We start from the raw sequence: 12,658 nt of genomic DNA, 5'->3' as shown, positions 1-12,658 counted from the left end.
GCTATTTTAATTTCTTTCAATAAGCTGAGGGGTGGGATTAGATCTTCCAATTGACAACAATAAGACCCTTCCCTTATCATTGGTTGCCTTGATTGGGAAGCCGACAGTAGAGCACTCAGTCTCTCTATATATTAGATTACTCTGACAGTCTGACAGGTTTCTTATTGTACACTACACATCCCCACTCCAGTATTACAACATTAGGCTCAATAATGACTACTAAATAGACTGGGTTTATATGCTTTTTATTATTGTGATTTTTTTTGAGATTTCATACATGAGTACTGTATTTACATCATTACCACCCCTCCTTCCACCCCCCCAATTCCTCCCAACATCATTCCAACTCCCTTTCAAATTCACAATGTCTTCTTTAGTTATGATTATTACATATATATTCCTTTACATACATATGTTTTTAAAGAAATACAATCTGCTGTCCATTTAGTATTGGTCCTATGTATGTGTGTTGACTATTTGGGATTGAATAACCTATCAGGGGTTTGTCCCTGAAGACTGGTCCTGCCTCTCTTAGCAGTCATTAATTGCCTGTAGTTCTTCATCCAGTGATGAGCCTTGTAAGATTTCCCCAATTCAATCAGGCATGGCAACTGCTATTGTCATTGTGTTGAACTTGTTCAGGTGTCCATGTGGTTGAGATTTCATGAGTGTAGCTTCCTTGCCACACACTGATTAGTCTATATACCAGTTTATGGTATTTTGCACCCATAGAGAAGGCTGGACTGGTTATATTCATATTTTGCTTTTTAGCCCTGGAAGTGGCAATGATAAGTAAGAGGTGATAGCAATGTTCTAGAGAGTCACCCTTAGCTAAGAACCCTGGTTCCCAAATATTGGAATTGTAATATCAAAAGGCAACTAAGTGCTCCACAGAGAAAGCGAAGGTAGGCAGTGTAATAATCTATGACTATGAAGGAAAGCAGGGGTATTGAAGTAGCAAGAGACTCTGGGAGCTGAGACTCTAAAGGATGAAGAGCATGGTAACTAAAGGACATTGACAAAGTCACCTACAGTTAAGGAGCTAAACTAAAGTTTGGGAACTACAAGTCTAGCTAAAGAGAGTTGGCATTCTGAAACAACAGCAATTCACTTCTGAGCACAACATCTTTAGGGCAGGGAGAGGGAGAGAGAGAGAAGGAGGAGAAGGAGGAGAAGGAGGAGGAGAAGGAGGAGAAAGAGAGGCTGCAGCATTCATATACATTTTCATTAATGTAGATAGTACAAGCTGCAGAAAGCAAATACTCAAGAATTATAGCAGAATATCACTACTGTGCAATAATTCTGGATATTTTTCTCATGGCTGTGTAATATCAGATGTGGTTCTCGATACATTCAGAACTTTTTGAAACAATGACGGCTTTGTTTTTACAAAAAAAGTTAGTTTGTTCTTTTGCCAACAGGAAACTTAACAACTCTAAGTGTGATTATTTATGAGCATCTCTCTCACTAAAAACTCAAGGCAGCTGAGCTCAAATATTCACATACTTAGCTGCCTCTTATCTAGCCTATGAATTTTTCTGTGTTGTGCCTTCTTAGCACTTAACACAACAAACCCCAGAGATTTTATATTTCTTCTTCTTATTTCCTCCATTAAATTATTTGTGAGTGAAAAGAAAGTAATTTGAAGAGCAAATGACAAGTGTTTCAGAAATAATCTTAAACCAAGAATATTGTAAATTGATGACAGAGGAAAAAAAAAAAACAACAACAACCAACCAACCGGTATTACAAGTCCTCTGTTTTAAAACGTTAGCCATATTTCTGAAAGATCAAACTGTAGACAATTGCATCACACAGTAAACCACCAGGGCACAGCTCCTGCACTTTCAGAACTATGCAATATATTCACCACCTTAAATAAATTGTGACCACTTCCCTACCGGGCAGATAGAGCAATTGAGACGTTGGTAATACTAGAAACACATCAGAGGATCTAAGGCTAATAAATGCACCTACAAAACTGTAAGCTAATATAAAGACTAAACTTCATAGGGAGAATACAGAAATGACAACAATCATGAGAATGGCACATACATCAACTGTTTGGGGAACATCTCTTTAAGAACATCTAAAACGTGTTGCCTCTTAACTTCTGTATTCAACTGACCTCTAAAGGAGTTAGTGACCAGAGGGTATCTGAAGTGCTATACTGAAAGACTATGTAAGATTGTATTCTTACTATGCGATAATCCATGTAGTAATGTGAATAACGTTTGTCCAAGCCACAGAACTACCAACCACTCTGCCTTTCTGTCCTAAGCCATAGATGATTTGGATTTAGAAAATGGGATTAACAACAAAAGAAGTTAAGTATGGAGAAGATGCCTGGGAGTTGATGTTCAGTGAAAGCCTGGCATACTGTTTAGGTCTCCTATAAACTGTGAGAAAGAATGTGAATGGCATGGAAAAATATGGAATCAATGAGCTTTGGAGATGACCAAAGGAAAAGCATATGGCCTTTGAAAGAGAAGCTAGAATGTCAATTATTGGCAGCTCCCCAGACCCTCTGAGACTTAGTTTGTTTATATTCCTTTAGACTCAAGAGAAAAAAAATAAAATAAATGTGAGCTTTAAAATGCTCACACAGCCACATCAGTGACACATGAATAGTTTTTTCTTTCTCAAGCCATTTGATGTGGGTTTTAGTCCTTTGAAACTTAAAAAGACCTGATTAGAAAAGGAGTTAAAAGACAATGCAAACAATAAAGCCGTGTGATACACGTTAAGAACAGAATAAAGGAAAGATGGGGCTATCTGAAGACTTGATAAAAGCTTTCACAGAGGCAAGGAAGATCCTCTAAAACGAGCCCTAAAAACTCTTTTTCTTGACTTGGTCATGGTCTTTTATAATTCAGTCACTTATCTTAGGTCCCCGATGTTCATCTGAGAATGAATACTTGCTTCCAACCTGGTCGATTAGAAAGTCATTGGCAGGGAATCAGATGATGAATCTCAGGTGTTTGTTTTAGTTCTTTTCTTCTTTCTTCTCCCCTTCTCCCATCCCTGCCTCCAGAAAAGTAAAGCACATACTCATGCCATCAACCGACATTAACAAGTTAACAATGGATGAATACAGCTAATTATTTGACTAGTGAAACTGCACTAATTAGTGCATGTATAATACTTAATACAAAGCAAGGTTGTCCATGGTTATCTTCCCTACATATGCTTGCATTTAATTCTAATGAAAAGTATTTTAGGACAGTTTATTTTTAATGGCACAGCCGCTTATGACTGAGGTAATAGCTATGAAATACTTCCTTACTATCTTTTTCATGCAAAAGCAAATTGAGTGCTAAGCCTTTTATTATTAGGAATAATAATCATACAACTGTTTGTCTAGCATCTATCAAAAGTCCTTAATAACTCTGGAATTCGTCCACCTTTCTATGAACCTCTTAGAGAACTGTTGTCAAGTTCCTCCACTAACCATGGTAAAACATTTGAAAAGCACATTCTCACTACCTACTATAATCTCCAGCCCAGTAATACAGGGCTTTATATAAATGAATACAGATAGCAAGGAACATAATCAAGTTCAATGTGGGTTATTACTGAGAAACAACTTGGAAGTCATAGCTTAATAGTTCTCAACACATGTAATTTAGTAGTTATATTTAATGGCATTCACTCCAGAAATATAGGTCTGCTATCTGTACTGACGCACACCTCTCAGCAAATGACATCCACTCCACAGTCCAAACAAGATAGACAGATGGACTGCAATGATGTATAAGAACAAAACCAACAAAGGTTCAAGTGGTTACGATGAGAGAAGTGGCATTGTTCAAGATTGTACAGAATACTCGCAAACCTGGAGTGATTAATGTGTCTATTTCTAAAGGAGACAGTTGGCATGGAAACAGAGGAGAGAGATTATTTGGGGGTTTCTATTTCCTGGTTGATTTTAAGTGTCACTCACTGACGATAGAAAACATATTCAGTGTAAGAGGTCCAGATCCTGTCATCTGTTTGGTCATGTGTGACAGTGCAGGTGCCAGTGGAGTTGCATGCTACCATGTGGAAACCAGCATCAGCTAGTTTGTCAAAAGCTTGCTCCAAGAAAGTGAATTTGAGGTAGTATCGAGAAGTATATCGCTCCGGAGGGCGGTCTGGGTCTCTGCTCTCATTCAGAGTGTCTCCGAACACTTCTTTGGCTAATGAGATCTTACCACATACCATGATTCTGGCTACACGGCGGAATTTGGCATCTGTTTGGATGTCCCTGCCCAGAGTATAGGAGCCTCGATAGCCAATAGTGATGAAACCAGCCTTCTTGAGCTCAGAACCAGGGGCAGCTGTCAGAACCATGGGATTATCAGAGCCACTAATATGAATGCTATTGGTTGAAGAGAAATTGAACGTGGTGTCAATGCTGGGTGAGAGTTCTTCAAGTTTCATCTGACATGAGTCATTGCCAATTGAGTTGAGCTTGTTCATTTTAAGAGCCAACATCTTGACTAGTTCTGGCAGCTTAAAGTATTCTGCTTCTCTATGGAGCCGACCACACTCTGGAAAGTGATCCGGAAGCACTACTTGCATATCTCTCATGTAGTCTAGGATATAGCGAAAGAGAAAACCATCTCGATCTATGAAGAATCTCCCTTTGCTGTCCTGGATCAGTGAGCAAGGATTCTTTACACTGAACATTTCCCAGAGCCGGGAACCAGGAATGCTGATCAAAGTAGGATAGCGAGTTATGTACACCTGGCCACCTACATTGAGTTCAATAATCTCTGGAAAACCGCTGCACTCCTTGGTCGGTTTGACACAACTTGACTTTTCTGGCATGGCCATGTTGACCTGCAAAGAACAAAACATTACTTTTGAGCAAGAATGTATATAGTATGGGGAGTCTGTTCTTAAGCATTAGTTTCCTGCATACATATAGTCTGTATATTAAGAAACCCAAGGCTGTGGAGATCACTCAACACATAAGAGACTAGCCATGTAAGCCTAATGACCCATCTGATCCTGAACCTATGTCAGAACATGGATTGATTCAGTGCCATATACCTGTAATCCCAGGTGCCTATATGAGGTGGGGACAGGAAAATTTTCCAGAAATCTATGTGTCAACTAGTATAGAGTGTGTAACACAGCAGAAACCAGAGAGCATCCATATCAACAATGTGCAAGGAGGGAACTGACTCCTGAATTTTATCCTCTGACCTCCACATATTGACCATGGTACGAACACACACACACACACACACACACACACACACACACACACACACACACACACACACGTTTATTGAAAAAAGAAAATATAAACTCATGCAAAAGCATAATCATTTGTTCATTAACTGCGCTAACTTGAGAATGGCAGCATAAAAATGCTTTCATGGTTTGGCTTTGCAATCTTTTCTCCATCTTTGAGGGCTTCTATCACCCCAGGCAAGAGCTCTTCCACTGAGCAAAACCCCTGCCCTAAATACCTCTGCATCAGGCAATAATTCTCATTTCATAGCAGGTTATCCGCAGTTTATGCAAGACCCCCTTTCTGGAACATTCCTGCTTTTCTGCTTTATTTTCTCAGCTCATTCACTCTCCTGTCCCTGACCGCAAGACAAATAGCCATGTCAGTCCATTTAGTGTGCATCTTTTCATTTGTGTGTATCCTTACAAAATGAATTTTATGGTTTTGAATATATATTATTATATTTTATATTTCCTCCCTTTTTCACTCTCAATCCCATATTACTCAAATGCCCTTTGTTGATAACACCCTGATATATTCATCCAACCACTTTCAGCATCTGCAGCCCAAATTGGTTTTAACTGCCTGCTCTAGTACACATCCCTGTACATGTTTTCTATGATTTCCAAGACAGGCCTCTTCCTGTTTTCTAACCTTCAGCTCCCTATTAGCAGCTCCTTGCTGACTGCTTTGGCAGCACCTTGATTCTAGCAGGTTGAAAAATCACCTTTATCTATGTGAAAGTTTTTTTTTAAATAGAATTCATTGTTATTTGTCTTCGTGTTTCCAGTCCAAAACAGGTCACAGTTTATAACTTTTCCTATTGTTAAAAGAACCACAGTTTTATGTCATCTACATCAAAATTCTAAATCCCAAGTCATCTTAATGACTTATCCTTCCTTCTTATCCATATTTGTTACTAAGTAGAAGCCATTCGTTTGTGATATCTCTTGGATACACATTATTGCCACTGACACTTAATTTATATTGTGCACTATCAGAAACACCTTCCCAACTGCTTTGTCTCCCTCTGGTTGTTGCACATTCATGTCCATTGTTCCTAATGCCCAACACAAGAAATTCTTAATTTTGCTACCAGCCCAGCTGCTATGACATCTACTCTGTTTGCTATTATTAAATGGTTCCAATTTACCTATATATCAAATCCAAGTCTCTTAAATGGAAACTCAAAATTATAAGCTAGTTGTATCTCCTTTGTAATGATAAGATTATCTAACTGCCTGCTGTTATACAGGGCCTCTGTGCTGGACATTGTTCCTGGCTGATGAAGTGGTTACTTTTATCATTCACAAACTGTTAAATAACAGATGATAAAACATTGCCCAACATAAACTAGAAAGTGGTAATGATGCAATCTAAACTCAAACAGAAGACCACAGAGCTTTTTATTAACTACTTCATCCTTTGATTGTACCTGTTAATGTGTATATGTATGAAAAAAAAAGTGTAGGTCACTGTTGGCTGCTTTTGATGTGTCTTTTTTATTTACTATTTGTTTATATGCCCTAACTCAGACCTTTTCTTTCCCCCTTCTTCACAAGCCTTATTTCATCCTTCTGACATCCATCCTATTGCTAAGAACAATTCAGTTTCCCAATAAAGAATAGAAATGTTCAAACATTCATTTACCTTTGCACTCATAGGGTTTCCTACACTTTCATTGAATATAGTGATAATGTGGAAGGTAAATACACCTAACATTTATAAAATACTTCATGCCAGTCTTCATCTGATCTCTTTTCCTGAGTTAATTATGTATAACGTAATACATAGTCCTCAGTTAATTATGTATAACAATCCAATGAGGTAAATACTATTGAAGTTCCTACTACCCTGAGAGAAGCAGGTGCATAGACTATTAACTTCTTTACAGGAATTATTTTTTTTTCAGTCTCTGTCTATACTAGAATTAGAACTATCCTACTAAGATGCTGACTCTAGCTATCTCTACCAAAACTTCCTCAAAGGCAAGATAAGAAAATGCATTCATATTAAATAAGACATATGAAAATCCACAGAATGCAATTTACCATTTTCATAATGAACACGTTACTAACATAAACTAAATGAAATTTTAAAAAATGAATCTGAAAGCTATGAGAAAATAAAATGAACACAACAATATTGGGTGCAAAAATTCCATGAGGTAGCTGCCTTGCCTTGCTCTTTATTGGTTAATCCCAGTTCTCTTTCCCTTTGAAGGAATGGATACATTAGCCACACTGAACCTATACCCAGTTCCTCAAGCACATTCACTTTTTTATGTCCATGTGACAAAACTTATGATTCTGTATGTTTGTAATGTTCTTTTTATTTGTTCTGCTAATTCAATACCTACCTGTCTCTTCTTGTAAAATAAAGGAAAGTGGCAAGTTTGAATTAGAATCCTGGGTAACTTTGAGCAAACTGTAAAATTTATTCTCTGAGCCTCAATATTTTTTATCCAGAAGATGGATAGAGAAAAATAACCTGATTAAGAAGATAAGGAAATCATGTATGAGTCATAAAAGTACTTAATATAATAGTTGCTTCATTAATTACCAGCTGATAAATAATAATAACAGATATTAGTTACATTAGTTTCCTGAGCTTGTCTTAGAGCAGTAGCTCTCATTCGGCCTTCCTAATGCTGCCACCCTTTAATACACAATTGTGGTGACACCGACTACAAAATTATTTCCTTGCTACATCATAACTGTAATTTTACTACAGTTATGAATCATAATGTAAATATTTAATATGTAGATGACCTTAGGTGACCCCCTATAAAGGGTTATTCAACCCCAAGGGATCATGACTCCACAGATTGAGAAGCACTGTCTTAGAATAAGTGATGAAGTGCTGGTGCTGCTTTCTACTGAGTATTTACGGTACTCAACGGGTCACAGCAATCCATTGAGATGCTGCCTAAATGAACTATGCTGTCTAACTCTCAACCCCATCCTGGTATATTCCACATTACTGTGCAGTTTAGAAATTGTTGTATTGGGACACTTAACATTATTCTGGAATTGCTTATTTATGTAGCTACCTGTTGTTAATATATCCTCAGATACAATGTAATCTTGATTATACTGCTTTGGCTCAGCATCCCTGGGAGGCTGGTCAGTAGTAAGGTACGAGTAACTATTGAATGGTGAGTAAATCACCAGCAAACACATGACATAAAAATGCCAGGAATGTTATACTGCCAGAGGAGATATGAGGAGAAATCCATTTATAGAAGTTCATCTTGAATACATATATATGAAAAAGAAATGTATTTTTGCAAGTTTCTGAATGTAAAAGGTGATATTCTTCCAATACAACACTATCAAAAGTTGAAGATGTTTTCCCTCATTGCACAAACAGATCATTTTATAGCACATTTTTTAAAAAAAAAAACTGTATTTTTTTTCTCGGCGTTGCTTTGGATATAGTTCTGTACAAGTCAACTTGAAATAGGCACTTAGAAACCACTCTTGCTCAAAAAACCTTGGCTCACTGGGCCCACAAGGTTAACTGAAACCAAGGTGAAAGTTTGATGTCTCTGCCTTATTCTGGATCTGTTTGCCTCCATTACTTTAGCTGAAGGTACTCAGATAAATCTTTTTCCTGGATTCCAGGAATTGCAGAACAGACCAGGAAAGGAGAATAATCCATAACAATACACTTTGGAGTAGAAATAATAAGAATCACATTGATTCCTTCTATACAGTAAGGGTGTTTTCATGTCATCTTACAGGACTAGAGCTGAAATGGTCAAGCAGACCACATCTTGACTAAGGCTGCTTAAATATACATGCCTCTTGCTCTTTATACTAACTCCCCCTCTTCTCAGTGTGGATGCACTGAATAAATCTCTAGTTTTCACAATTACTTGTTCCTCTGTCATGTGAAGATAGTATAGCTAGGGGTCTGGGACATGCAGAGGCTGCCAGAAGCCAGACTTCTGGCCTAAAATTTCAATTAAAAGCCAATGATCCCAAATCCTATGAACCAGAGTTACAGTCAATCTAGGCCAGTGATTCTCAACCTGTGGGTTCCAACCTCTGGGGGAGGGTGTCACATATCAGATGTCCTGTATAGCAGATACTTATTTTATGATTCATAACAGTAGCACAATTAGTTATGAAGTAAGCAATGAAAATAATTTTATGGTTTGGGGTCAACACAACATTAGGAACTGTATTAAAGGGAAGGTTGAGAACCATTGTTTTAGAGAATCAAGCGGAGTAGCCAGTTTGCTACAGTATTAAAACAATGTTAGCCACTTTCAAAAGGACAGAGCCTTTATTCTGGGAAAAGAAATCAGAACAAAAGTCAGGACGGAACTGCACTGGAACTTCAGCTGCTGCCTTTCTCAAATGTTTTTAAACATAGATATAGAAACGTTACTGTGAAAAGCTATGTGTGAGTGGTTTTTGGTTGGTTGGTTTTGGTTTTGTTTTGAATTGATTTGTTTTTTTTCCTTTCCGTTAGAAAGAAAATGGAAGTGGTTTCTTTAACAACGAACATATCTAGTTCAAAACAGCCCCTTGTGCATACATTATTACATGAAGTCAAGAAGGGAATGCTCCCCAAAAAGGAAGATGTTTATCAGTTTGTGTATTTGCAATGTAAGAAATTCTTTTCTACATCCAAAGCTCCCTGTGTAACTTCTTTCTCCCTTTCTTCAGCCCCATGTTCTCTGTCAAGCTGGTTTTGCTTATGGGGAAGCAGACAAGCCACAAACACAAAGAGTTCTCTTAACCTAACCAGCAGTCAGTTTTGGAAATGTTTTTTTTTTTGTAGGGGGTCTGGGGGTGGGCAGAGGGTAGCCTTTTAAGAAACCCTGAAATGCCTCATTTATTCTCTTTCATGAATAAACCAGAGGCTGATAAGGGTTTGTTGGTAGTGCCCTCAGTTAAAGAAATAAAAGTCCCTGTGAGGAGGAAGTAAATGAGGTGGCATTTAATAAAGGGCTTAAACCAGGCTGCAGCTGTAAAAGCAGCTGTATACTAAGCCCCGAAGAACTGAGTCGTATACTCTAGCGTTTCAAAGGCAGTAAGGAAACTAGCCGATGTATCGCTCCCTTTCTGGCTCTGAATAATTCTACTTGTAACCAAGATCCATGTTTTCCCAAGACAAAAGTCCGCTGTAGCAAAGTACATCATACTGTAAGCTCGTCAAAATGATATGTTACTGACAGGAAAATGTGCAGGAAGACATTTCTGAGAAAACCAGGCACTTTATAAAGAACCAGTTTTCTATTTTATTAAGCTTGAAATCCCTATGTCCTAATCCCGCTTTCCTACCTTCCGCCCTCCATTTTCTTCTGGAATCCTTTACTTTCTTTTCTGTCTCTTGGCTCCTGTCTCTCTACTCTTTTAAACCAATGTGTTTTAAATATTTACATGTTTGTAAGAACAAGCCCACACATTCAAATTAGAAAAGTGATCCCCACCTTTTATACTGCTCCAAGTCAGAGATCCAAGAAATCCAAGTAGTTAACAGCTAAACTGGAAGTGCAAGCAAAGGGAGAAAACAACTTCAAGTAAGAATTAAAAAACAATTCTGTGCCTCAGCAATATTCCCTTGTGCTTCCAACTAGCTTGTATCTGTGACTTTTTTGTCTGCACGTCAAAGAAAAGGTTAACACCCAGATGCATTAAACCCAATCAAAATACTTTACAGATTCACCGGATACTAGAAAGCAATCTGAATTTTCTGAAATCCCCCACCCCTCAGAAAGAGCTTCGGCTGCTTTTGGAACTCTAAACTGCTTTCCAGTCACAGGCTTCACAGGAGATCTTTTCTCAATAGAGAAACGACAGCCTTTCTTATCCCCAGCTCAAATTCAGAAAATCCGGAATTCCAGAAGCAACGGACTGGAAAGAAAAGACAAGGAGGGTGATAAAATAGTTACCTTGAGTCTCGAGACACTCAGTTAGTGCCAAATCGAGCTCCAGTGCCTGTCTGCCTCAGTGCTGGGAGGGCTCAGCTCCAAAGAGGAATGCCTTTCTGGTCTCCTTCCTCTCCCTTGCTGTGTGTTTTGGTGCTTGATTTGAGTTTTCCTTTTTAAAACTAGCCGTCCTGTAGACCCTCCTCCCCTGGTATGACATACTGGACTTCCTCTCCAGCCCAGCCAGCCTCCCCGCTCTATTCTGCAGCCAGACAAGAAGCAAAGCAGAGAGAAGGCACGGAAGGGGGAGGGGGCAAGAAACAAAGGTAGTGGTGACGGTGAGAGGAGAAATTTTGTTCATCTTTGTTACAGCAGAGCAAGTAAATATTTTGCAGTCACAAGTACATGAATGATTTGTAAGGGGCTTAGTGTGTGTGTGTGTGTGTGTGTGTGTGTGTGTGTGTTTCTGAAACAGGGCCTTCTTACATACCCCAGGGTAGCCTTGAAATTTACATCTTTTAGTGTCAGCCTCTGGAGTACCAGGATCACAGCAGCTATGGGCAACCACAAATCACACTGAATGAATTTTTCAATGAGGAATTGGTTGGATTCTGAACTTAATTTTAAGTATGTTTACTTTAACGTCCATAATCCTGAATGCCAGTTAATATGCTAAGAGCTGAGAATAAAGAAATACTAGACACCATTTTCTTTCTTGAGAAGAAATAAACGTCCAGTGTTTCACTGTTATGTATGAGAAGAAGCACAGTATTGTAAGAACAAAAAAGAAACACTCCAGGGCTTTCTAGGGAAATCTGAAGGCTTCCTGGGGGATTAACTAAATGGAGTTTTACCAGATGCATAGGAATTACCCACAAGATAGGATTAGCATTACAGGCAGAAAGGACAGTGACAACAAAGGGGGGTGGGGGAGGGACACACACCTGTGTATTAGGCACTATACTCAACTGTTTTTTAAATGCTAGAATCAAGATGTTAGGCTATCTCACTCCAAAAAATCCGAGTCAATATTCTCCAGATGTGGCATAAATCCAACTAAAAAAGTGAACCCCTTATCTAAGTTATTTCGTTGTGTATGCATTTATCTAAGCATCACTGAAATCATTAGATTTAAATGTGGATTTCTTCTCAAAATTGGGCCGTGCCTCTCTAAATCTTAAAAGTTCTTTCTCAGTCAAATGGTCATTTCTGAGAGCTGAGTTTTAAAATGGTTTGGTTTGGAGTGAGGATGTATTTGCATGTAGAAAGCAGGAAACTAGACTGAGTGATATGGGAACACTTATTTTTTTTTTTTTTTTTTTTTTTTTTTGGTCATAGAAATCGACCTCATGTCAGTTTCATCGCTGGTAATTCTAACAAATTAACTCATTCAATATTCTCTCGTTAATATGTTTAACGGTCTTTCCTGGTTGTCAACTTGACACAAACCTAGAAGTATCTGGAATCTTAATTTGGGATTTGTCTGCCTCAGATTGTCCTATAGGCAAGTCAGCAGCAGGCGGGGGGAGGGCAGCATTTTCTTGATTAAT

General features: G+C 38.3%; 1 protein-coding gene across 2 annotated transcripts; it reads right to left on the bottom strand.

Annotated features, from left to right (window-relative positions):
- Positions 1-2,870: 2,870 nt before the first annotated feature.
- LOC127675095 (BTB/POZ domain-containing protein KCTD12-like) lies at positions 2,871-11,336 on the bottom strand. 2 transcript variants are annotated; one of them, XM_052171054.1, is made up of 3 exons: positions 11,133-11,335; positions 10,671-10,725; positions 2,871-4,824 (listed from the first exon to the last, which is right to left on the bottom strand). In XM_052171054.1, the coding sequence occupies exon 3, from the start codon at positions 4,816-4,818 to the stop codon at positions 3,940-3,942; it is 879 nt and encodes a 292-aa protein (XP_052027014.1). In that variant the 5' UTR covers positions 4,819-4,824; positions 10,671-10,725; positions 11,133-11,335; the 3' UTR covers positions 2,871-3,939. The 2 variants fall into 2 exon arrangements, with proteins under 2 accessions (XP_052027014.1, XP_052027015.1); XM_052171055.1 differs by lacking the exon at positions 10,671-10,725 and having other exon boundaries at positions 11,133-11,336.
- Between the last annotated feature and the right edge of the window lie 1,322 nt (positions 11,337-12,658).

The sequence above is a fragment of the Apodemus sylvaticus genome, chromosome X (genome assembly GCF_947179515.1).
Source record: "Apodemus sylvaticus chromosome X, mApoSyl1.1, whole genome shotgun sequence".
Lineage (NCBI taxonomy): Eukaryota > Metazoa > Chordata > Mammalia > Rodentia > Muridae > Apodemus > Apodemus sylvaticus.
Note: the sequence above shows the minus strand (reverse complement) of the source record. Positions and strands in the feature narration are given on the sequence as shown.